The sequence below is a fragment of the Anarhichas minor genome, unplaced genomic scaffold (genome assembly GCF_050575085.1).
Source record: "Anarhichas minor isolate MPS153535 unplaced genomic scaffold, ASM5057508v1 ptg000026l, whole genome shotgun sequence".
NCBI lineage: Eukaryota > Metazoa > Chordata > Actinopteri > Perciformes > Anarhichadidae > Anarhichas > Anarhichas minor.
Window position 1 is genome coordinate 15,639,166 of NW_027466472.1, and position 26,033 is coordinate 15,665,198.

The 26,033-nt window shown below is 38.9% G+C and overlaps 6 protein-coding genes across 6 annotated transcripts; 4 read left to right on the forward strand and 2 right to left on the reverse strand.

Annotated features, from left to right (window-relative positions):
* Nucleotides 1–199: 199 nt before the first annotated feature.
* Nucleotides 200–1,547, reverse strand: LOC142959633 (acyltransferase PGAP2-like). The gene is made up of 5 exons (XM_076101005.1): nucleotides 1,380–1,547; nucleotides 1,045–1,294; nucleotides 661–767; nucleotides 453–561; nucleotides 200–330 (listed from the first exon to the last, which is right to left on the reverse strand). Exons 1-5 carry the CDS (start codon nucleotides 1,545–1,547, stop codon nucleotides 200–202), a joined length of 765 nt encoding a protein of 254 aa, XP_075957120.1.
* A 597-nt stretch (nucleotides 1,548–2,144) lies between these two features.
* On the forward strand, nucleotides 2,145–5,820 carry chrna10a (cholinergic receptor, nicotinic, alpha 10a). Its single transcript, XM_076100682.1, has 6 exons — nucleotides 2,145–2,156; nucleotides 2,484–2,622; nucleotides 3,489–3,634; nucleotides 3,758–3,912; nucleotides 4,405–4,937; nucleotides 5,033–5,820. Exons 1-6 carry the CDS (start codon nucleotides 2,145–2,147, stop codon nucleotides 5,731–5,733), a joined length of 1,686 nt encoding a protein of 561 aa, XP_075956797.1. The 3' UTR covers nucleotides 5,734–5,820.
* A 1,589-nt stretch (nucleotides 5,821–7,409) lies between these two features.
* LOC142959300 (olfactory receptor 52N4-like) lies at nucleotides 7,410–8,339 on the reverse strand. Its single transcript, XM_076100545.1, has one exon. It carries the CDS (start codon nucleotides 8,337–8,339, stop codon nucleotides 7,410–7,412), a length of 930 nt encoding a protein of 309 aa, XP_075956660.1.
* A 3,864-nt stretch (nucleotides 8,340–12,203) lies between these two features.
* Nucleotides 12,204–13,160, forward strand: LOC142959422 (olfactory receptor 52B2-like). Its single transcript, XM_076100683.1, has one exon. It carries the CDS (start codon nucleotides 12,204–12,206, stop codon nucleotides 13,158–13,160), a length of 957 nt encoding a protein of 318 aa, XP_075956798.1.
* Nucleotides 13,161–16,375: 3,215 nt separating this feature from the next.
* On the forward strand, nucleotides 16,376–17,317 carry LOC142959423 (olfactory receptor 52B2-like). The gene has a single exon (XM_076100684.1). It carries the CDS (start codon nucleotides 16,376–16,378, stop codon nucleotides 17,315–17,317), a length of 942 nt encoding a protein of 313 aa, XP_075956799.1.
* A 3,460-nt stretch (nucleotides 17,318–20,777) lies between these two features.
* On the forward strand, nucleotides 20,778–25,776 carry LOC142959424 (olfactory receptor 52D1-like). Its single transcript, XM_076100685.1, has 2 exons — nucleotides 20,778–21,688; nucleotides 25,704–25,776. The coding sequence occupies exons 1-2, from the start codon at nucleotides 20,778–20,780 to the stop codon at nucleotides 25,774–25,776; spliced, it is 984 nt and encodes a 327-aa protein (XP_075956800.1).
* The last annotated feature ends 257 nt before the right edge of the window (nucleotides 25,777–26,033 follow it).

The following is a 26,033-nucleotide window of genomic DNA, read 5'->3' on the forward strand; positions in this document are numbered from 1 at the left end:
AGCACTTCCAGCTCACTGAATTGACCATACAGTAGCACATGTGCTTGTCTGACATCTACACCCTTTAAGGACTTAAGAGCCGTCATCATGGAAATATGTGGAAAAGGCCTTCATCCCACTCTTCCCCCTGTGCCGTATCCAGGCTGTTAACATCAGGTGATTGTGTGGTGTATTCAGCACGTAGTCCTTGAGTTTCTAGTCAGAAGTCTTTATCTTCAGAGGTCGAAATGACCATGACCTCCCGGCTCTTAAAGTCCCACACTGCTGTGAGATGGAAGGCCATATTGGAGAAAACCACCAGATACTCAAAGAGGGCAAATAAAGTGTAACCTGTGAAAAGAAGAAACAGAGCTGTACATGATGGACATATTTGTGTCATTTTCCTTCAAGCACTGTTATCTCCTCTTACAGATTAGATCAAAATGATCAAACTGATTTAATAGCCTACTTACTCCCCGATTCGCAGTACATGTTGTGTTTCCAATAAAAGAATCCGGCGAAAGCACAGAAGGATATGTTAAGAAGTAAGGAGCGCACTTTCCAACAGTGAGACTTGGCATCCTGTAAGGGAGACGAAAATAAAAACAGAAAAGCACAAATGGACGGAAATGCTGCAAATGAGAGAGTTCAGTCTGTTGTGAGTGATTTGGCATTCCTTACCTCAGGACTTAAGGAATGCTTCTTAATAGTCTTCCATAAACGGCAGGTTATCAGCATGTAGATAAGGGAACTGACAAGGAAGAGCACAAAGCCTTCCTTATGTACAACTAAGGAGTGGAAATATACAAAAAGAGGGAGACATTTAGTCATTGTCATAATGAATTTCCCAATAAAATACATTTAGTCAATGCATCAGTGGCCCAAGGCTATATCGTACAATTAAAATATAAATGCATTTATTTATTACTAATTCAATAAATGCCAGGTGGGTTATTCATTTTGCTGAATAGATCAGTTTAAAATATACTGCTTTTCCTTTTGTAAATCAAAGGGAAAGCAGAGGTTTGAATAAAACCTCTCCAATAAAAACAATGGATTACTCACAGTATGTTTCACTTGACGACACATATGTGAGCAGCAAGAGGCCGAGGTTTTCACAAACAGAAAAGGCCAGGCTGAAGCGACTGAGTAAACTCTCCGGGAACCTCGAGGCAAAGCGCGTCTTGTAAAATTTGAAGTAGGTAAACGCCACCAGGAGCCTCGGAGCCGAGTGCAGTCCAATACAGAACCGCCATATGTGGCACTCAGGGCTCAGGCTTATTGAGGCACTGATGGATGGCAGGTAATTAGGGACCTGGAAACACACAGTGACGATTTAGTACAACATGAGCATCTTCAGAAAACCATGGCTGGTGCAGTTTGCAAAATAAGGAAATTACCCGGCAATGTGTACCAGTAGAGTCCTCGTAATGAAAAACAGAGGATATGAAGACGCAGGTTATTAGTCCAAGCAGTGGTAGGCACACAGTACACACAACACAGGCGCTGAATGATACCCTGATGACCAGGGGCCTCTCGTGCCCCAAGATACTGGAGCCTTGTAGCATCTTGGTCTGAAACAGTGGAAAATGCCTCATTTAAAAGCATCTCGCAAAGGCGAGGCAGATGTAATGCATGTGACATGATTAACTTTCTCCGCATACAATAGGCTACATATGAGGTATTTATGGAGATTAGTAAAAATGTGTGATATGCAATTTTAACTCAGTTGTTTGGGGACATTTCGATACACATGCATGCATTAACTAAACATCTAAACTCTGAAAAAAACGGAATCAACATATCTCCACTAGGTTTGCTGTTTACCAATAACTGCCACCACACACTGCACGCACTTGGCTTGTCAATAACGCTATTACAATAACATACATGATATCGCTGCTGGAGGATGGACCTGAATATTCCGGACACCAACAATAGCATGCAGTGCCTCAAAGGGAGCTGGGGATCATGCAGCTAATCTTACATTCCTGTGACACTTTTTGCATCCACTAAAATTCACTTGATCGCTGCCAAAAGACGATAATAGGCCCGCGGATGCAGCATCCTCCTCCCTGTGCGGCAGATAGCAGGAGGACAACACAGTCAGTGCATGAACACCACCAGCACCCGGAAGAGAAAGCGAGCGGAGGAGAGTGCTGAGGATGCTACGTTTGGTCGGCGTAGCCTATCAAAAAATAACGCACAGATCACAGAGCATAACGTTAAATGATGTATAAAAGCCGGTCTGTTATAATTAATAAGTAACTCATTTAAAACAAATATTGCTTTGTTGCTATTGGGAATGGGAGCTCTCCGCGGTGCTGCACGAGAGCAACCAAATGATCCATTTTTATTTTTGTATTATATATATTTTCATAATTATATTTGATCAAAGACGTACTAAGTGTAACTTGCTGCGTGGTCCGTGTGTATTGTATGTGGTCAACACGTGGTGCTGCCCCGCCTCTCCTCTCCTGTCTCCTCTTCTCTGGTGGTGCCAGTCGTCGCGGTCGATCTTCAGTGAATTAAAGTCTTTAGGTAAACAGCAGCCCAGATGCTTCTTGGGATCTTGGGATCGAGATAATTTGTTTCTTGTTCAAACTTTATGTCGCTTGCTTCTGTGTGTCAGTATTTTACCAAGTAAGTTTTCATTTATTTAGTTTATTTTAATTTACCCCGTGTGCTCTAAAATGATGCATTTTTAATTGTCCGCAGTTTATTTTGCAGTTTTATGTTAATTCCAGAGACAAAACGTCAAACGCTGTGCCAGCCAAGATGAGACGATGTTAAAAACATGTGCATACAATATTGTTTATCAACTCTGTTCCGCAGAGCTCTGAGAGAATGTTATTGTTTTAAAATTTCATGGATCATTAATTTCCTCTCAGATTTCCATTCCTCTTCCGAGCAAGCCCACAATCCGAAAACCAGTTGTTCAGGGATTTATTATCATAAGGATCCAAAGAAGGTCTAGGCTTTATTGAAACAGCGTTTCAGGGTTAACATCTGGCTGGCCCAAATCCATTGTTGACATAGAGACAAGCTCCTGTTAGAAAAATACTTGCGTTTCTATTTTAAAACTATTCATACATCTCATATCAGGGTTCCTGGTAACTCGTAACAATTAATGTAGAAGTAACATGAATCATTTCCTTATTAAAACGTTCATATCAACACATGCTTAAAAGTGTGACCAGAGAAAGTCACTGCTGGCAGATATACCTGAACTCTTTCTAGAGCTTTATGGCAATCTGACAATCCTCTTTGTCCCCTTCCATCTGTCATGCATTCACATATTCTCCACAGCATCCATATTGCTGCATTTACTCTGAAAGTCACTCGCCAGAAAATGGATTGATCAAAACTGATCACATCCGAATATCCTTTGCAGAAAATACTTTCCCTGACTAAAGAAATATGAACAAAAGTAATGTGGCACGATTAACTGAAACACAACATGTGCTTTTTGGCAATATGACTGTAAATCGTTTCTCTCCTTGTCTTAGCCTGTTGGTGTGCTCATGGGAAATACGCTCAGAAGCTCCTGAATGATTTATTCACCGACTATACGAGCGCGCTGAGGCCTGTGGAGGACACAAACACCATACTGAATGTGACCCTGCAGGTTACACTGTCACAAATTATCGACATGGTAAAACACCACGGTGCACACCAGATCTGTGCAGATACCCACTCAATAATGCCATGTTTATATTTGATCATATCCCTCCTCCCCCATTGTCAAGTATTTTCTATAATCTCTAATGTTTTACAGGATGAGCGAAACCAAATTTTGACTGCATATTTATGGATACGGCAAGTGTGGGTTGATGCACACCTCAAATGGAATAAAGATGATTACGATGGACTCGATACCATCCGCATACCTAGTAGTTATGTATGGAGACCTGATATAGTCCTATATAACAAGTAGGTTGGACTGGTATTGAGTTGATCATTCAGTGACTATCCTAGTGTGGCCTCTATCGGTCAGAATAAAAGGCACAAGCTGAACAGTCCTTGAAGCCATTATTCATAGGAGTGTCCAGGCCTCTGTCTGCTTTTTATACAGAAGAATGCTGAGAAAAAAAACTACTGAAAATTTACAATTTAAGTCACTTTTATGTCGAAGAGGAAGGATGTATTGCCCAAGTAGATTTTCGACCAGGGAGCGACAAATTAACTTACATATAACCTGATAACAGCTATATGTACAATAACATGCAGACACATGTAAACACAAACACTTAGCATTACTGAAGCGATGTAAAATGCAGACAAAACACTGAGGAATGAGTGCAACTCTCCCAAATGTGTTGACTCTCCCCTCAGTCGGTGCACTTGTGCCTTTGTATCCTGATCTCAAAGGTATCCAACATATCTAAATGTGCTCTTGGTATGAACATTTTCTTTGTTTTTCAGCGCTGATGACCACTTCACTGGCTCCATGGACACCAATGTGGTGATCCGCCATGATGGCCAGATAATGTGGGATTCCCCTGCGATCACAAAGAGCTCCTGCAAAGTGGACGTGTCTTTCTTCCCCTTCGATGCGCAGCAGTGCAGGTTCACATACGGCTCCTGGACCTACAACGGTAACCAGCTGGACATCCTGAACGCCACGGAGAGCGCTGACCTGGCTGACCTGGTGGACAATGTGGAGTGGGAGGTGCTGGGAATGCCGGCCAAGAAGAACATCATTCAGTATGGCTGCTGCGCTGACCCTTACCCTGATGTGACCTACACACTGAAACTGAATAGAAGAGCGTCCTTTTATGTCTACAACTTGCTCATACCGTGTGTGATGATCTCTTTCCTGGCACCACTGGGCTTCTACCTGCCCGCTGACTCTGGAGAGAAGGTGTCTTTGGGTGTCACCGTGATGCTGGCACTGACTGTCTTCCAGCTGTTGGTTGCAGAGATCATGCCACCCTCTGAGAATGTGCCACTTATAGGTAAGGGCCATAAAATGGGGTCAAATCAAAAGAATTGTGTGACGACTGTGAGTTGTAACTCGATGTTGATTTCCCTCTCTCCTTTGCATCCACAGGAAAGTATTACATTGCAACGATGACCATGATCACGGCCTCCACTGCCCTGACCATCTTCATCATGAACATACACCACTGTGGCCCCGATGTCAAGCCTGTTCCCAAGTGGGCCAAGAAAGTCATTCTGCAGTACATGGCCAGAATGTGTTTTGTCTATGAAGTCGGGGAGAACTGCTTGTCGCCGCAGCCGGAGAAACAGGAGCCTCCACCTGTGAAGAACACCAACTGCAGCATGAATGGTCAGGCAGGACCGGGCAGAGAGGACTGCGTCTTCAAAATGGAGAGAGGACAAGAGACAGTGGGCTCCTTGAGCGCCGAGGAGAGGGAAGACATGGATCAGATGGTGAGTCCGATAGGCTCCATTGGGAAGAACCCCACCAACAACTCCAGCACTTGGAAGAATGGCATTTTCATGAGCATGGACTGTGGAGAAGCGGGGAGTCAGAGGAGATGCAGGAAGGGAGGTGTGAGTGATGGAGAAAGAAGAGACAGAGAGGTTTCCTGCAACAGCCAAAGCAACGAGAGGCAGCTACTGCGTAACATTGAGTACATAGCCAACTGTTACAGAGATCAGAGGGCAACGCAGAAAAGGACTGGGGAGTGGAAGAAAGTAGCTAAAGTTTTAGACTGCTTCTTTATGTGGATATTTTTCATCATGGTGTTTTTCCTGAGCCTTCTCATCATGTGCAAAGCGATCTAATTAACTAATCTAATTAATTAATTGAGATTGAATTAACATTCAGATTGCACTTTTTCCTATGGTCTTAGTAATGGTCTATTTTGGAGGCTGCCAACACCCACCTGACTGCAGTCCTAATTATTAGAATTAGATGTTTAATACAAGTTTTGTTCATTGGTTTTGTTGTTGATAACTTGCATTCCCCAACTTTCGCCCCAATACTGTGCGAAAGTTCAGCAAAGAAATAGCAAGTCAGTTAGTAAATCAACACACTTTTCCACAATTGTGTGCTTTTTTAAAATTTGAAATAGATAGAATATGGATTAGTTTCTGTACATGTAGTTCATTGTGTCAGAAACAATAAGTCAAGGGATTCAAAGATGCAACCCAAAGCAGTGACACATAAATATGCTATCCATTGCTGCTTCACACATCTCAAAGATAATTATTTATTTTTTAATCTGTTATGGATATTGTATCTGAGAAGTAACACACAACAGTTCTGAAACCATTTCAAATCACACATTAGCTTGAGGTAATAATTGTTGCAATTTGCAAATGTAATGTACGTATATTAGTGATCGACTTTACGAAGGGGTGGAAAAGAAAAAGTACTTTATTAATCCCTCGTTGGGGAAAATGTAATTTTACTCTCATGACATTAATCAGTGAAAGAGAGAGAATCATTCAACATTACAGAAGAGTCAATATGCGATACAACTCTTCTCTTTATGCGTACTATCCCGAGTCTTTAAGTTAAAGAACAGGCCATGACTCATTAATCTAAACCCAAAGGAAAGTAAAAAGCTTAACTGATTTGAATCAGTGTCGGTTTGGAGATGCAAGGACAACTTAGTCAGACCTCAAGAACTGTTGAGAGGTCTGGTTGACCTTTCATCAAGAGATCATCCTACAGCCTCTTTACATGAAAGGAAAGGATTTCAGGTTTTATTCAGTACGTCACTTTAGGATTTTGTCATTCAATGAGAAAAGTAAAATCAAGCTAAAAAAGTTACCTCAAACAACACCTCAAAAAACCAAACAATTTTTTCGGGAATTTTGAGTATGTATGCAAGTTTTAGTGTAATGTGTGTTGGGTAGGCTAAAACTACCGTAAGCACAATATTATATGCACAACAAATATTGTGTTGTACTGTAGTGACACTGTATATGTCATCTTATATGAGTTGACTTTAGTCACAGTCTGTTTGAAATGTGTACGCTACATGAAACTTGAACATTATCCCTGTGACTCGGTGAAAACAAATGAATACACTAAACTTATCATAACACTCCTTATTATAGGAACCGTTTGTAAGACCAACATAAATTGTGATAATAGTGACATTCATGCTATTCTAGCATATAGACGACACAAGAGGTTGGTAGAGAGCTCGTTACTGGGCTCTAGCACACGGGGGCCAGTAGACCCTCATTATGTTGTCTTTACACTTTATGATGACACTTTGATATGTTGAGCTTTAAAATTCAACTTGCAAATACATACAGATTTATCCATAAACCACATGGCATTTGGTAACAGAAGACAATGACATAATACAATCTGAATTTGACAGACAAGAGTATGCAGAAAGATTTGCAACTGAAATAAAAATGGTTTCAATTGAAACAGGTGTAACCTGTGTTATGTGTCTTTATGTTCAAAGTAGCAAAGTATGAAGAGAAAAGAGAAGGTATCAGGTCGGAGTCACTTTTCTTTGCAGTATTTGGATGATTTTATCACGTAATGATCTTGATTGCATTCCATAAATGACTGGATTTAAATTAGCAGGGACCACATGAAATAAGATGTAGGCAATTTTCCTTAAATCTGGGTAATTTGGAAACCGATGCAGTATGATTGTTAAGAACCCCGACCAGAGCATAATAAGATAAAGGACAAGGTGGCTGGCACAGGTTTGAAGTGCCCTGTTATTCAACTCTTTGTTTTTCTTGATCCAGCAGATGACAGCTATTCTGAAATAGGTCACAGCTATGCCTCCCATTGAGCAACCGAACAGCAAAACAGTGAAAAAGAGTCCATAGATGTTGTTGATGGACACGTCCTCGCAGGACAGCTTGAACAGCGACGCATTGTCACAATAAGCATTTTGTATAACCGACCTACAACGGGACAGCCTCACCGTGAGACCGATCAAAACAGACACCAGCAGTAATGGCACCGCCCATGCAGTTGCTGACAGCACAACCATAGCTTTGGTAGTCATAATGGAGCTGTACCTCAAGGGGTGGCATATCGCCACGTATCTGTCGATTGCCATAATGATGAGAATCATATGTGAGGCGGATCCGAACGTGTGGCTGTGAAAGGCTTGAACCACACACTGGTTGTAGGTGATTAACCTTTCTGTTGAAATGATGTGAGCCATCAGCCGAGGCAGTAGCACTGTGTTCCCTATGAGATCATTGATGGAAAGGTTACAAAAGAGAATGTACATGGGCTGGTGCAAACTCTTCTCAGTGATGATGAGCACAAGGACTCCGATGTTGGAGCAAAGCAGGGTAAAGTAGACAAACAGCAGTAAGAAAAACAGAGGGTAGATGAACTTTGGGGATATGTCGAAGCCTTGGATCTTGAGGATATCACTTGTCATGTTGCTTTCCATTCCGTTTAAACTGATGAAAGACCGAAAAGAGAAAAAACATGTCAGAAGCTTTCGTAGTGATGGGTGCAACAACAAATGAATCAGCAAACATTTTGAGTGGCATATATTAGGCATCATTCTGTTGTTAATTAATTGCACATTTCATTCTTTATCTCAAAAAGACAAAGTGAAAAAAAGAAGTAAAATATGAATAATAAGTGAAGTAGTTACAACAACGAATAAGAATACAAGAAAAGCATCAAATACTTTGAGTTTAAAGGAAATAGTTACTTCTTCGACAAATAGATTCAGTCTCCTCCTGCAGAAATAATGAGCACAAATGTGTTCTGATAGGAACATTTACATTATGAACACAAAATTAAACATACATTTCTCACTTTCTGTACATTGAAGTGACATTAAATGTTACACCACAATAATGCTGAGCTTTATCCTGCACATTAATGCTCAACGAAACCTACAAAGCTCCTGCCTGTGGAGGTGGAAATCCCAACTCAGCTGCCAGATCTTGATCTCTTTTATGTCCAGCGTGATCAACATGTGACGTCAAACCACTGTCCTCACCACGAGAGCGCCAGCGCCTCGTAACCTGCTCAAACTAAGATAGACATCTAATATTGTCATACAGATGTTAACAACTTGTTGTATTTAGAATCAAATATACCCTTGTCTTGATTGTAAAGTGTTGTGTATTTACAGGGACTGTTGCAAAAACCAATCAGCTCATAAACATCAGAGTTAAAACCAGAAGATGTTGACAAAAAGAAATGCCACTAAAGAAGCTTGGGAGTTTTTATTTTTCTCCATAGGCTTGTTTGATGCTTCCGAAATATGCTGTCAGAAACCATGGTTTTGAAAACTTAAATCAGTTCCTGTTTCCGCCGAAGAGAGGGACGTTTATCCCGTGCTTGCCGCTGTATTTATACCCTACACCTTAAAGGGATACTTCGGGTCTTTTAAAGTGGGGTTGTATGAGGTACTTCTCCATAGTCACTGTATTACCTACAGTGTAGAGAAGCAGACATGAGCACCGGCACAGCAGCAGAGCAATGTACTGCTGTGGACGGGGACATCAGCAAAACGTTTTTGAGCCACCTAAAACAAAGGCCGACCTAAAAGAAATGTATCCTAGTTTAAGAGTACGCCATATTTTGAATATTTGCACTGGTTTACCCTGCCGTGAAACAGCTAAACAGTCTATGTTTGGGACGGGGAACTAATGCCGGCAGTCATTTGTCGTGGGGCCTTTCTTTGAGGTGGCTCAAATATATTTTGCTGACGTACCCGTTCACAGCTTGCTCTGCTCACGTGAGGTAACTCCTGACTGCTTCTCCGACACAGGGGCGTACAATAGTCATCGATACACGGACTAGGGATGAGTACCTCATACAACCCCCCACTTCAAAAAATCAGCACTATGTGCTTCATTTAGCTGCGGGTGTGACTACAAACAGAGTTCACTCCTCCACAGAGTGGGAGGGTGTCGGGCAATTGGGCAAAAGTCTTGGCCAAGTGAAGTTTACAAAAGAGCCAGAGGTCAGAGTTCATCACAGGGGCATCACATCCATTTTTTGATAAAAGTGAACCTCTCTTCCTGTTTGTTTTTTTCAATACCTGTCATCAGTCAAACTCAACAAGTATTTTAAATTATTTATATTAATTGATGACTCAAATAAAAAAAAAATGCTTTGCAATTACATGTCAGCAAAACAGGGTTGAAAAGTCTTTCTCTACCTGTACGCCGTGCAATGACAATACAGTTGAATCTAAATCTGTGTACATCACAGTTGACATATTAATTGAGCAACTGATTGAAAGCTTTCTAATTTGTCTAATTCTAATTCCTTCTAACTCTGTTACAAACAGAGGATTCAGTAATGGCAGCAGAGAAAAATGTCTGTGGATCAATATGTGCATGGGTTAATATGTAAAAGCAAATCCACGGAACAAGTTAGGGTTAAAGTTTGCCTAGCCTGAATGTGTTTGGGTCAGAATGAAACCCACAAAAGAGAATGTGCAAACTCTACAAAGACAGGCCACAGATAGCAGATTTACACCGTGCAGTCTGCTGTAAGGCGACAAAACTAATCACTGAACCGAATCAAAAGCCTGATTATTATCCAAATTCAATTGTTTTACAGGAGAAAGACCACAAACATAATTAGAGGGTCAAATCAATTATCAATGTAACTCAAGGGTCCATCGTGTCCATTTCTCTTGGGTGAGACGATTAGTCCTTTTCATTGTGTCCTAATGTCCAAACAGCTTGTTTTTGTGCACAAACAAGGTCCTTGATCCCAAAGGCCTGATGTGACCACTTCAGTGTGCTGTTTCAATGAGTATATTTCTTCTGGGACGTATAAACAAATAAGAAAAGGCTGTATAACATGTGATGCATTTTTAATGCATTGAGCCATTTGTCAAATCCATTCAAACTGTGGATTTGTACATCAAACATTTCAGTTAAATAGTGAGAAAACAAATCAAAGATTATGTTGTGATACTTTAACCTCAACTGTGAACTTTAATAATCTGCTCGAATATTCTTTCCATACGAACACGCTTAAAGTAGAGATTACATTTAAAGAATCAAATGTTCACAGTTTGTATGTCGCATGCAGCTTCACATGTTACAGCCTCCCTTGGGTGTTATTAAACAACATCCTTCATCAGCAAACAACAAGGAATTACTAATTGTCCTGGGATTAATTACAATATGAGACAGTTAATAATACCTCTTTCAACTGTATCTCAATGGGGCTCATTAATAAATGTGTTTTGACAAAGTAATGAGGCCTCTAGCTGATGCAACTCTGCCAATGTGTAGTGTATCATATAGCTACATAACATTGCTGAAGATGGTTAAGTTTGAACAGATCATGTTTAGTATTTTTTGTTGTTGTGTAATATCAATACAACATTTTCAAAGTCATGGAAACTAAAGAAGAGAAGACTTCCGAGTAAGTTGTGAGAAAGATTGCCAGATGCCAGGCCTTCCCAGCAGTACTGTGGGACAAAAATGTGAGTTTGATACTAAACTCAAACTCTGAAACAGACTCAAAGTGACTGTGATTGTGAAAACATAAAGAGGCGTGTAGAGACCATGATACATTGAGCAAATGTAATAATTGCCGTAAGAAAAGAAAAAAGAATATTTATACCTATGTGATTGAAAAGACTAAGGTACGATGTCAAATAAAAGACAATTATTATAGTCACGGTTGTATTTCTTGTTCATCCTTATTGTCCTAGTAGAGGAAATTTGTTCTGCAGGGAAATTTGTTCTGCACGGTTCACAAAATCAGAATACAAAAAGACAACATTAACACAATAAAACACTATGAGCCACAACAATCCATGACGTTATTTCTTTCTGCTGTAGTACCATAACTCCAAGTCATTTGAGGACACACATATTTATATATAATTTGGGCATAAAACAAATATATTAGAAAAGCAATCTCATTACTCATTATTTCTGGGGAACAAACTAAGAGGATTTAATAAAAATTCTGTGTTTCAATAGTTTGTTTTTCTTTATAAAGGTTTTCATTTTTGTGCCAGTGTGTTTTTTGCCACCATCTACAGGCCGAGAGGGATATATATACGTAGGCCTACAGGCCACCTCTTTAGGCACATCTCTGGTCAATATTTCTACAGAAGTACTATAGTCATTATTGGAAAGCCAATGACAATCCCAGAGGCACAAGTGACGCAAACAAGTTATGGCTCTGGAAACATTAAATAAAGTAGGATGGGCAGGGCAGTTCTCAACAGTTCATTCTGACTGCTTTAGATGCAATTTCTAACAATGACATCTCCTCCATTTATTTCTTATTAATCTACAGTAAGCGGAGAAAAAAAATGGAGAACAAATCTTTTTGGTTCAGCTCTGAGTTAACCCTCAACACATTTGTTATTCCACCTGGAGGAAAGTATCCCATATTTTTATTTGGTATTGCGATTTATTTCTTCAGCATTTTTTGCAACCTGACCTTGTTGAGTTTGATCATTCTGAAGAGGAACCTTCACAAGCCCATGTATTTCATCCTGCTTAGTCTTCCCCTCAATGACCTGATAGGCATAACTGCAATGTTACCAAAAGTGCTTTCAGACATCGTTACAGAGACAAACAAGGTTTACTATCCTCTCTGTGTTTTACAAGCGTTCCTGCTCCACATGTATGGTGGGGCAGTTTTGTTTATTCTTGCAGCAATGTCTTTTGATCGTTATGCTGCCATCTGCATGCCGTTGCGCTACAGCTCTGTCATGACCCCCAGAGTTGTCCTTTGTATTATCTCTCTAGTTTGGGGTCTTGACTTTGTCTTGATCGTATCATTGTTCTCTTTACAGACAAGGCTTCCCAGGTGTAAGTCTGTGATCATGAATGTGTTCTGCGACAACCCATCTCTTCTGAAGCTCACGTGCGGGAACACGACGGTCAATAATATCATAGGATTATTTAACACGGCTGTCATGCAAGCTGTAAGCGTGTCTATTCAGGCATTTTCCTACGTGAAGATTCTGATCGCATGTGTGGTTACAAGGAGGTCTGAAGTAAAAACAAAAGCTGTCAACACGTGTGTCGCACAGTTGCTCATATTAATCATATTTGAGATCGTGGGAACGTTCACAATTTTATCTCACAGGTTCAAAAATGTCTCGGCGGACTTGCAAAAGATTATGGGCATGCTGATATTTCTTGTACCTCCGCTTCTGAATCCAATTGTGTACGGGCTGTACACAAGTGAAATACGAAACACTCTTCTGACAGTCTTAAAAAACAGAGCGTCAGTCAACATTTTTACAAAAGTGGGTTAACAGAGCTGACATTTTGTCTTATTGAGCAGCAAGGAAATTCATAACACTGCTAACCTCGGTAGTCTCTCTGATAATGTAAACAATATCAACTATGCATGAAAGAGTACAAGTGCATGAACTTGAACACAACCTGAAGTCACTTTCGTCACTGAAATCAAGCTTTACTCTGGATATTTTTGATGATATATTTTTTTTCTTCAACACAGTGATCGGTCAATGATACAGAGTCAGGCTTATTAAAGAGTGTTGGGATAGGAGCACATTGGCATTGCATGTGATAATGCTAAGACTATGTGCATCTTTCTGCAATTATACAAATATCCTACTTGACTTTTTCTTGTTGTTACAAGTTTGAAAAAAAAGATTTTATTGCGATATTATCTTTTATGTCTCTATTGGGGTGTACAGCACTTTGTGTTGTTTAAGTACAATGGAGATATTAGTATCATACTGCACATAGTTTAACATTCACTACATTTTAATTTAAAGCCTTTTGTGAAACTGTCTCAGGCATTTAGTCTGTTCTTTACTTGTTCTTATTTGATTGTATGTCTAAATATCGTTTGCTCTAAAGATGTGTCCACATGTTTTCTTATCATGCACTCCATATGTCTGCAAATTATTTTACATCCAATAATCACACTGTAATTATTGCAGAGTCCAAAATATATACAAAATGTACAGATGTTTGATGTGTGGTCCATTAATAAAATCAAATCATTCTAAAACATATTTCATGTTTTTCCATAATTGATTGAAACCTTTCAACAAAGCTTTGGGCTTTCATATGAAATATTTTACATTCATCCTGAACCAATATTGACTTTCAAATCCAGTATAACTTAATCTTTAAGCCAAAAGAGTCTTTATACAGAATTATGTCAAATATTCTTTACATATCCTTTTATCCATTTGAGGATTACATGCTTTGTGAATGGTTAAGGTTCTAATATTCATGTTAAGATATGTTTATGAGCCTTACCATACTGTATGTTTAAGAGCATTCCTCAGCGTCAATTTCATGGAAATAGACGATGAGGAATACGATGACAGGAGCTCATGTTTTTCATTTATTGAAAACAAATAATTTAAAAAACAGCACAATCAACAACACAACAACTATTTAACTTTCATGATATCCTACTTCATAGTGAGATGAAAACCAAATACATATAGTCAACTATAATTTTATAAACAAAGAATCTGAGGGAGGAGAAAAAAAAATGAAAAGAATGCAGATCCTTACTATACAATATTTTCTTTATTTGCAATCCTTCTCTAATTCCATTGTCATGACTTGCCCTGCACCCTGATATGCTTGTAATTCCTCTCGCTAACATGTCAGCCGGGGCTCTCATTTGCTAGAAGACTGTGAGGTGAAGGCTCCTGAAGTAATAGATGAAATGCAGAATACCACAGACTTGCGGTATGCCACGACTTTCTACAATCAGGTGACAAACAGGTTACATGCAGCACAGCTTCTGTATCCTTATCACTGGTGTTGGTATTAATGATGAGAAGTATGGCGTGGTTAGGGGGAAAGACAACTAGGGCATCCACAAGAGCTCTCTGCAGTGAGGTGAATGCTGTATGGCACTACTATATTCACATACTTTCCTAGATGCTGCAGGCCAATCTTGGATGCAGCCATGTAACAATATTACTTCCCAAACCTTTAGTATGTAGCCAGGCCCAGGAAGCTTTACAGTTGTTACCCAGACTAGGCAGTGAACAGACCTCTTCTCAACCAGACAGTCATCAAGGTTTTCCCTGCGAGAAAAACTTCTACATAAATAAATAAATAAATAGAAAGCAGGACACATTGTTCAACAGCTACAAGTATTTACAGCTTCTCTGTTCAAGACATTTTCATTTGGTGGTACACAAACAGCATACTGGTTACAGTCTCAAGTTTCACTATGGAAGAAAGAATGATTGTCTTCCGTGTTACTTTCTAGCAAGGAACATGTGTCCAGCAGCCCTGAGCAGTGTGACCCCGACATTTTTTAACAGGAGCACAACAGTCTTCTAACTCCACCAGACATACTTGTTTGTCCCCTTTTTACCTGCTCCGCCATCAGCATCTTTCACACCTAATGCAATGCCTCACAGGAAGAAGATGCAGAGGTATTACCTGAGTTCTCTGATAATTTACTAAGAGAACAGTAGTGTAGTCTGTAACCATTGCAAAAAACAAACAAACAAAGCAAACAATGAACTCTGCTGTTAGCCCGGAGCTTAGTCTGTCCTTAGACTCATGCATACAGAGAACGTCAGTTTCACACCAAACATGCAAGCGTACATACTGAAGATTAGACTGAAACATAGTATGTCAGTTACCTATCCTGCAATGTAGATTGAAATGTAAACATTTCCTGATATCCCCATCCTCTCTGATCATTTTTGCCATGCATTATTTATTCATTTTACCCAAATCACAGTCTGGTGATGTGTAGAGTTACATAAGTCCTGAAATCCAGAGATACACAGATTTAAGTGTTTCCTCCATTCTTCCATACAGTGAAGTTGGTGCTGTCCTTATTTAGGCTCCTGCTGATCTTGAATGCCACGTTGTGGAAGTCTGCATATTTGCGGTCAAAGCTCAAAACACTATGTTTTGTTATATCAAGTTCCAATCAAGTTTCTTTGAAAAAAGAAAAACACTTTTTAGAATGGTCATATGTTTATTCATTTTGACATATGACAAACTTAAAAAAGAGCTGATGTACAATACATTATGACTAAATAGCCTAAAGATTTACTTTATTCATTATGTTTCAAAATCAACAAATATAAATTCCAAATATATATAACATGTATGCATATCTTACATAAGGCAGGGGACAGCTGATTAAAAAAGTGATAAGATTAATTATGTTGCAGAGACAACGATGTTGTTTAAACTTTTCGTTCTGTCATGATGTCAGTTTGTTTTCAATAATTGCATCACCTGACGTATTCTGTTCTAACCCCATGAGTCATCTTTGTTTTTGAAGTAGTGGCAATAAATAACAGAGTCTTTTAGATTGAGCCTTATAGCGCAGTGCAGCTGAGGATAATGGAATGTACTGCAACAAGTATACAACCAGCAGCACATTTGAATCAATGCATAGCCCTGATTTCAAAATAGCTTGTTAAGAAAAACATTTCTTTCAGGTGAGAGTACGTTTTTTTTTCAATTTTGAAGGCAACAGCATCATAAAGACGGTATAACTATGTTTAAAAATGCATCTTATATGGACTTACTCACACTGGTACCATTGGACATAAGTGCTACTCATATTTATCCAGTGTTTTTATTGGGCACACTCACCTATCTTATTATCGTCTTTTGCAACTTGTGTGTACTGTCAACTATTGCTGTAAGTAAAAATCTACACAAGCCCATGTTTATGCTCCTGTTGAACTTGCCCATTAGTGACATGGTGGGAACCACAGCTTTTTTTCCTCATCTTCTTTACAGCATTGTGACACAGAACAGAGTGATTTCCCAGTCTGCATGCATCACTCAGGCTTTTCTGATTCATTTTTATGGCACAGGAAACTTGCTGATCTTGAGTGCCATGGCATACGACAGGTACATCGCTATATGTTGTCCTTTGAGGTATAATGCTATCATGAGTCCAAAAAAAGTAATCATAATTATTTTTTTAATATGGTTTATAAATTTCTCAATGATAGTCACTTTGATTTTGTTGCTTACACGGTTAAAAATTTGCAGGACGAATATAGTGGATTTGTACTGTAACAATCCATCATTGACTAAACTGATCTGTGAGGACACCAGAATAAACAACTACTATGGGTTGTTTACTATCGTCTTACTCCAGGGCGGACCAATGTCAATAATAGCATACACATATGCACAGATTTTGCGTACATGTGTCATGACTAATCACCCTGATGCCCGGAAAAAAGCCTTTCAGACATGTGGTACACATTTAGTTGTTTTCTTAATCTTACAAATTAATACTACCTTTACACTCATTACTCATCGCATTCAGAGTGCATCGCCGTACATTAGAAGGGTTCTTGGTATATCAGTCTTATTGTTTCCCCCTTTCTTGGACCCGATTATTTATGGACTGAAAACAACGGAACTGAAGCGGAGCCTAGTGATGTTCCTAAAAAGAAATATTTGTTCATCCAAGTTGTAACCAGTTTTCTATTGTAATTAGACACGATTAGAGGAGTCATGCACAATGTACACTTGCGTTATATATTATGTCGCCTAAACAAACGATGATTTCAGAATCCCCTTTAAATGAAGGCTCCACTAGCAACAACATGCCGTGTATTACAGCACTACGGAGAAGTTACACATCTCCGTGTCTGTTGATTATTTGTCTTATGAATATGTTGTGCGTTTCTCTATTTATTGTCCATGTGAATGTTCGTATGTGTTTATCAGCACTTCACAGGTTACAGATTAACAGCCTGGATCATTTCTCATCCGAAGGTTGAAACTGTAGACTGTAAACTGTTTTAATGAAGGGTAAGGAAAATGACATCAGCTGAGCACAATCGAGTGAATCACAGATCATTTTAAAACTGCTGACAGATGTACATTATGTAATATGTTTCACTGAAAGTTACAGAGTTACAAAAACTAAAAGCAAACGTATCTCACTGCAGGTACGAATGCACTTGCACTGACCAAATACATGCAGGGAAAATGTATTGAAATGCTAAAATAAATATTCTGCTCCTTTTCAAATAATTCAGAAGCAAGTGTGTAAACTGTGTGCATGTCTCAACACTGAGTACATTGTATGTATTATGTGGACTGTAAGGTGGACTACTGATGAGGAAATTAAAACAATATGATTCTGATTGTGGTCATGTTTTTCCTTGACATTGCAATAAAAGTATGTATTAACAAATTGCATTGTGTTGACAAAATTAAATTAAATTCCACAACTGTTTGCACAAACAAATACAATTAATCACCATCAATTGTCAAGAAACAAACACTGTTTAACTCCTTTACTTACTCTTTATTGAAATTATCCTTTAATTGTTTTCTGCAGTGAATCTCCTCATAATCTCCAAATGATAGTAAGTGATGATAGTGAGTAATTTCCTCAAATAAAAAGGAATATAGAAAATCAGCAGTGTTTCTCAAAGGAATTAAATGTGTTTTTCCTCAACAAGGAGGAAATAAAAGGGCCACAATCGCAAGTTGAGAGTTTCATTCTGGAACGCATTTCTCATTTGACATAAAATCATTATTGTGCTGTAGTAATGTCAATGTATGGAATAAGATGTGCAAACAATTATAGATTGTAAATTTGCTGGATCTCTGTAGTGCTGTGACACACTGGGCAGGAAGACATATAGGCGGATCAGGATGTTGTTCATCTGATGTATGTTAAAAGGATATATATGTATTTTATTTCATATATCTATAAAGTGCAAAGACTCACAAGAGACAGTTAAAAAAAATAAAAAATAAAAAAGACTAGTTAGACTTTAATTACTTAGAAAGGGACATGCTCTAAAAACACTGCATCCTCCACTTCCCATCATGCAATAGAACAGTGTCTTTCGTTAGATCTCTCTGCCTCCGATATCCCCTCTTCCTTTAAACCCCACCTCCCGTTTGTAGTGCAGGCTTAATGTTAAAAAGCCCAAGCAGAGATAACCCTGGTTACGTCATTGGGGGCAGGGGTCATCTGCGTTCATCACACTCTACACAACTGTGTCTTCTCTGATGATACATTTATCTTGTGTAATTGAGTTAAACCCTGCAGTGAGATTGTGTTTAACACCACATACCAACTGATTGTTACAAGAACAACGACACTGCTTCAAAGCTAACAGCCTACATTACTTTGACATGGCAGGGAACAAGTATATCTCTTTTACAGGTATTCACAGTTCAGTGATTATTTTTGTTAAAAAGTAAAAGGTTGCGATCCAAGTGAGACACCAACTGTTATTCATGTGTTCATATATTCATTGATGTTTATAATTCAGGATGCAATAAGGGTCTTAAAATAACGTTATATCATGACATCACATCGCTGAACAAGGACACTACAGATTATGTGAACCAACGATGGGAAAAAGAGCTGAACACTGAAATAACTGAAAACATGTGCCTGAATGCCTGGGAAACACAGTCGTCCTCCACATCCTCCCAGACCTGGAGATACTGTTGGAAAAACTTGATTCGCTATTTATATCACTCCCAAGCGGAAGTCCAAAGAAACTCAGCTATGCTGCTGGAGGGAATGTGGCAAAAGTACGGTTGATCATTCCCAACAGTAATCTAAGTAAAGATGATAGTACCTCCTAAAGATCATGCAGAAAGCAAGTGCTACAAAATACTGGCTTTAGAAAAACTGTCTCATAGCTCGTGTCTTTGTCATACATGTGCTGGGACATACACATAACATACTCCATACGACTCCAAAAAGAATAGGATAAATTCCTCCAATGAGGCAGATTCTTCATAATGTATCATGTGCAATATTTTATTTCAAATTATAAATCCATATATTTAAATCTATACTGATATTCTCACAACCTCATATTTGTTTGCTTTTTGTTCCTTATTTGTCTTTTGCTCACTGTTCTTATAATGTGAAAGATTGTAATAAATAAAAAAAGTCATTCCATCTGAATGCTGTAAGTTTGAAACTTGTGTGTCTTGTGTTTTTCACTGTCAGAGAAAGCATTGTCTTGTCTTATTATGTGCAGCCATTTCTTACAATGTAGAAATAAAGAGTAGTTTAGAAATGTCACTTTATATTTTAAAACCCGGTCCCCCCCATAAAGGGCCACGCTGGGGGGAAACCAAGCTCAGCTTTGTTGTTTACCAGAACTGTACGGATGGTTTCTCTACCATCCTATGGGAAACTAGGGGATCAAAAACAAGATCTATATAAGAAATCAATAAACACAAATTCTTCAAGTCACTTAAATTAGTTTTGTTAATATTAAAAAGTATTTTTTTTAATAAATGTCTCTGTGTCAACCCAATCATTTTGACTTCCTTTATATTAATGTGTGGGTGATAGTAGGGTAACTAATAAATATGATATTCTTCCAAAGCCCCTTGTGAGCCAGTGCTTAAGTCATTGCCATAACACTAAAGATACACTTCATGGTAAACCAGAAGACTCCAGAGAGCTGCCTTGTGTTCAGAAGGAAGCACTCATATAAAGCTGCTTCTACCTCTGAACATCTTACCAGTTGGTCATTGTTGCCAGTACTAGGTAGGGATGATCCACAACATGTTTATGTAGTTTTCTGTATATCCTCTCTGTGTATTTTGTTCCTGGATTTTTATGTGCAAAGCAGTGAAACCCTAAAACTATAAATTGTTATTTATATACAGTAGCATATATAACATATGATGAATGTGGACTGAAAGTGAAGTGGCGTGGACGTATTCAGGATTGAATTTGGTAAATTCTGTCCTTAGCAGAGAATTTACAACTCATACGACTGGAATTCTCACACTTTTTACAACATTATCTCTGTACACATTTCTTGTCTTATTAAGTCTCTCATAATCTTGCTAAATGTATATTGTGTATGAATAGCTAGGCTACCTAATGAGGAAATATTTAACATCTTTTCAATTTTCTAGGAAGGAAGAGCATCAAGATGGAAAACCTGTACAACACATCATCTGTTGTGGTGCTAAATCGCTTTAACATCTCCTCTGAAAATGTCTTTCCTGCATTTCTTTTTGCAACTCTGAGCTACATGATCATACTTTTCTGCAACCTTATTCTTCTCCTCACTATTGTACTGAGCAAATCTCTGCATAAGCCAATGTACCTAATTCTGCTGAGCCTTCCCATCAACGACCTTATAGGCTCCTCAGCATTCTTCCTACATATGATCAATGAAATACTGACAAACAGAAAGACAATGCAATACTCAGTTTGTGTTGCCCAAGCATTCTTTATCCACATCTATGCAACAGGTACAGTGATCATTCTGAGTGCTATGGCATATGATCGATACATTGCCATATGTTGCCCTTTGAAATATAACACTGTTATGACGTATGCTCACATTATGAGAATAATCACAGTTGTGTGGATGAGTTGTTTAGTTCTAGTAGTTGTGCTCTTTTTTCTGCTTTTGCGTTTACCCCGCTGTCGATCTGAATTGACACACCCTTACTGTGATAATCCATCTTTGCTGACTCTGGTCTGTGCCAACACAACCATCAATAACATTTATGGGCTTCTTATGGTCGCTATTTCACAAGTGTTATGTAACGGGATGATTTTGTACACGTATCTCCAGATCCTTGTCGCATGCTTCAGATCCAAAAGATCCGACACAAAAGCCAAAGCTCTGCAGACGTGTGCGACACATCTGGCAGTTTTTCTCCTGTTGGAGTGTCTGGGTCTTTTCACCATCATTTCATACAGAATAAAGAACATATCACCACATTTAAGGAGGTTCATGGGGGTATCAGCTTTAATTATCCCGCCGACACTGAATCCAATCATCTATGGACTGAAAACAAAAGAAATTAAAGAAAAAGTAGTGCACTTTTTTTGGAATAAAATCCTTCCATCTTGAGCATGCAGAAAGCCAAAACTTATTTCAGTTCTGACACCGACTCTGTTTTATTTGTCTTGCTACGTTATAAATAAATTTATTGCTACTAAATTGAATCTTCCCACCAAAAACCCTGTCAATTTGGCTTCATTTTCATGTAAAGTTCAAGTTTGTGAAGAATTGTAATGCAAATGAAAACTACAGTACAGTTGTGTTTCACAGTAATTCACTTTTGACTGATGATTGTACAAAGTAATGCTAAATAATTACTGCCACATTATTAGTGCATAACTCATCATTGCATTATTATTATTATACTATGCATGAAAAGCAATTTCAAGTGACCTCTATGACCTTGTTATTTTTTGTCCTCCAGCAGTATACAAACACTTTTATAAATAATTCACCAGTGTTTGTCAGTAATGTAATATATATATATATATTATATAAAACAGTCAAAATACATACCAATAGCAGCTAACAGCTGATATACAGTTATGATTTAATTGCATTCTTTTGCAAATGCCAAATAGTTGAACTTAATCTAATATGTTAAAAGGTAAAGCCATGATTCTAGCGTCTCATCAAAGTTTGCTGTGACCATGTGGTGATATTTTGTTACTACACGTTGTGTTTTCTCCTCTCAAAAGGTTGCCTAACCAAAGTTTGTGAGACACTGAGGCATATGAAATAAACAAGACCACCTGAATTTTGAGTTTCATGAGACTTGTTTGATTTGAGTAGATGTGTGCAGGTGAAACCTATTGGATTAGGAATTTAAAAATGTGATTCAAATACAGTACATGACCTAAGTAGAAGAAGAGTGCTGTTTGTATAACAGAAAAAGAAAAATAGAGACCATCTTGGACAGTTGGGACACTATTACCGTGAAAAGAAATCTGTTGACAAATATAAACACCTGCATGGCAAAAGTACTCAAAACTGCTTCTGTGTTCCAGGACCACGTTATGCCATGATGACTCACACACAGACTTACATTGTGCTAGTTAAGAATTCAAACTGAAGTCCCAGAGTTATCCGTTTGTGATTAAACATAGAGGAATAGAGGAATGTCATATCCTTCCATTCAAGCCTTGCCAAAGTTGCACTGAACACATAACTATAGTATTGTGTGCATTCACAATACAAAAACAGCAGAGGGCGCCATCGGTACACGCTGAATCTTTTTGAATCTGCTCTCCGTTGATTCAACACTGTGTGGATCTGTTACATTTTGTGTGATATGCTGTCCTCTTGTGTCTTTTGAGGTCAGTGCAGAGGGGAGGCCAGCCCTGAACCACATACAGCTAGTAAGGAGCCAGGTATTTCTATAAAGCACACTAAAGCTAGAGTGAACTGACACCAGCAAAACAAAAATCTGGTTTTAGTCAACTCAAAGAAAGTATATATGATATGTGGCTCCAGATAAACCTGAAAACACACACAACAGAATCTTTGCTGTTTTACATTGTAGCACTTGATGTTAACCATAATGAAGAGAAAGAATCATTTTGATCGAAATAGGTTTAGATCAGCTACTAATTATATCATCTATCATCTAAAGAACCCTGATTACTTTATAACTAGTAAGTGCATAATAACTGTACACAACAGTGATGTGTTTATGTTAGCCTGTCTTTGTTTAGCCTGACTGTCCTTATTTTGGCAATGGATGTGTATATGTATCTTCCTACACATTTATTTTTAACACTGTGTGTAGAGAAACTGGAAACCGGAGTCAAATGTTTAGACATAATAGGCCAATAAATGTGATTCTGATTATGTCCATTAAAGTAATGCCTGCAGACGGCTTTAAATTGTAAAGTTAGAATTATTAAATGAGCCTAAATAATAAAACTTTTAAGCCTATAACAGCTTGATTGTTGCTTTTGGTGATTTCTAGACACTTAGAGTGTAGATTATACACATACAGCCTTAACTACAGTGTTTACGACTGTGATTAAGTCTACCCAGGAACCACTGAAAATCTGTTTTTGCAATTTATGTTTTGATGTGAAAACCGAGGCAGATGAACAGATACTTATATGTTCATTATAATTATATGCAACAATGATAACCTTTTAATTTAGGTAGCATGGTGAAAGTGGAAAAAGTAAGTGAACAATTCTCCAGTGTCAAAAGGGTAAGCTGCCAGATAATAGAGAGTTTTGAATCAGCAAGTGCTACAATAAAAGGGAAATACAAACATTCCTCCCCCCAGCAGTTTAATGTTGCATTCCAGACAACTCGGTAGAAAAAGTGCAATGGAACGCCACTCAAAGATGGAGATACTGCTTGTCATTTCGGGGCAAATCCATCTGCCCTGACTTCATGAGGAAGCAGTTGTCTGACGTCACACAGCGATGAAAGTGCACATTGTAAATGGTAAAACATCAACTGCAAGGCAACATTAGGTATATTTGCCCGCATGTAATTATAATAATAATTATCAAATCGTTAAACCTGTTCTCTTAGTTGAGAACAACTTTCCGTATAGTTTATCTATGGGCTATACAAATAGAAAATAAATCCCGGAGATGATCGTGAAACACTGGGCACCCCATCGCTCACCTGGTAGTGTGGGGCCCTAATGTACTAATGTTAGTCCTTGACAAAGCAGCGTGGGTTGGGGTCCAACCCCCGGCCCTTTGCTGCATGTCGTCCACTTTCTCTCCCCAATATCCTGTCTATTTTTGTCAATACTATAGTAAAGGCAAAGAAAATCATCTTGAGCCACCTCAGCAAGTTGAAGTTAACTGAAATGAAGCTGAATTTGTTGATGTTGTGTATTCACAATATTTGATAGAGTCTTTCAATGTCCTAAGAGAGTAGCACACCTGCCTACTTCATGCCAATGGAGAAAACTATTTGAAATATGATGAATACAATCTTTAAGAGTGCTGTGGATTAAAATAAATCCTCAAAAGTAAAAAATAATCGAATCAGTCTTTTGATAATCATTCTTACAGAGCCATGCTGAACTATACTTTGTCTCCACACTGTGGTCAAATTCAATATTGCACACCTTAATTTCATGACCATGTAGATACCTCACAAATATTCTACACAGTTAATTTCCAACTTATAATATTCCATTGTCTCCATTAACGTTTTATTGGAACATTGTCATATTTATTAATGCAGAAGAAGCAGATAATGTAATCTTGCTAAATATCAATGAATGTGCCTGATTTCAACAAGCTAAAATACTTGGCGTGACCTCATCAGAAGCTCCTATTGCATTCGGCCAGCCATGATTGGCTGGAACTAAGCACGTCAGTGTCAAGGAGGGTGGAGGCCCTCCCCTTATAGAAGGGCTTGACACTACGCTGCCAGTCATTCAAAAATGCTCACCTCTTCTCGCTACGAATGAGCAAGGAGGGTGTTCTGGTGAGACACTCACGAATGCTACTCGGTTACGCAAGTAACCTAAAGTTCTCTTTCATAGCATTCGTTTCGTGTCTCACATTGGGAAAATACTGACTCCCGGATTGCTGGGCAGATGTTACTGGAGAACCAACTGTCCTTAAATCAGCCTTACCTCGGTTTAACCACACTAAGCACCGAATGGGCTAATGGAGAAGCTGTAACATCAAGCCTGTAGAACCTGGCGAAGGTGTGTGGCGAGGCCCAACTTGCAGCAGTGCAAATCTCCTGAATAGAGATCCCTCTGAAAAGGGCCCATGAGGTAGAAAGACCCCTGGTAGAATGAGCACGCAGCCCCTCTGGTGGCTGCAACCCCTTAGAGCTATAGGCTAAAGCAATAGCCCCCACAATCCAATGAGAGAGCCGCTGCTTTGAGACTGGCTTCCCCAAGTGGTTCTTTGCCCAAGACACAAAGAGCTGGTCACTTTTCCTACAGCCTTTGGTTCTGTCAATGTAGATGCGTAAAGCACGCACCGGACACAACATATGTAACTGCTGATGCTCCTCTGAGGAGAATGGCGGGGGATAGAAGGACACCAGATCAATTGGGGAGTATGACCCTAACACCTTAGGTATAAAGGCAGGGTTAGGATGTAAAGTCACCCTTACATTCCCCAAAAAGAACTCTGTACACGCTTGGTGTACTGAAATAGCATGAATTTCACCTACTCGTTTAGCTGAAGCGAGAGACAACAACAAAGCTGTCTTTAAAGCCACCATTTTCAAGTCCACTTGTTCGAGTGGTTCAAAAGGTGGAGCCGAAAAAGCATCCAACACGGTGGCAAGGTCCCAGGATGGGACCAGTGGTTTAGAGACTGGGAGTTTACGGCGCGCACCCTTCATGAAGCGGCAGACCAAGGGATGCTGGCCTACAGCCCTCCCCTCAAAACCAATATGACAGGCAGAAATAGCTGC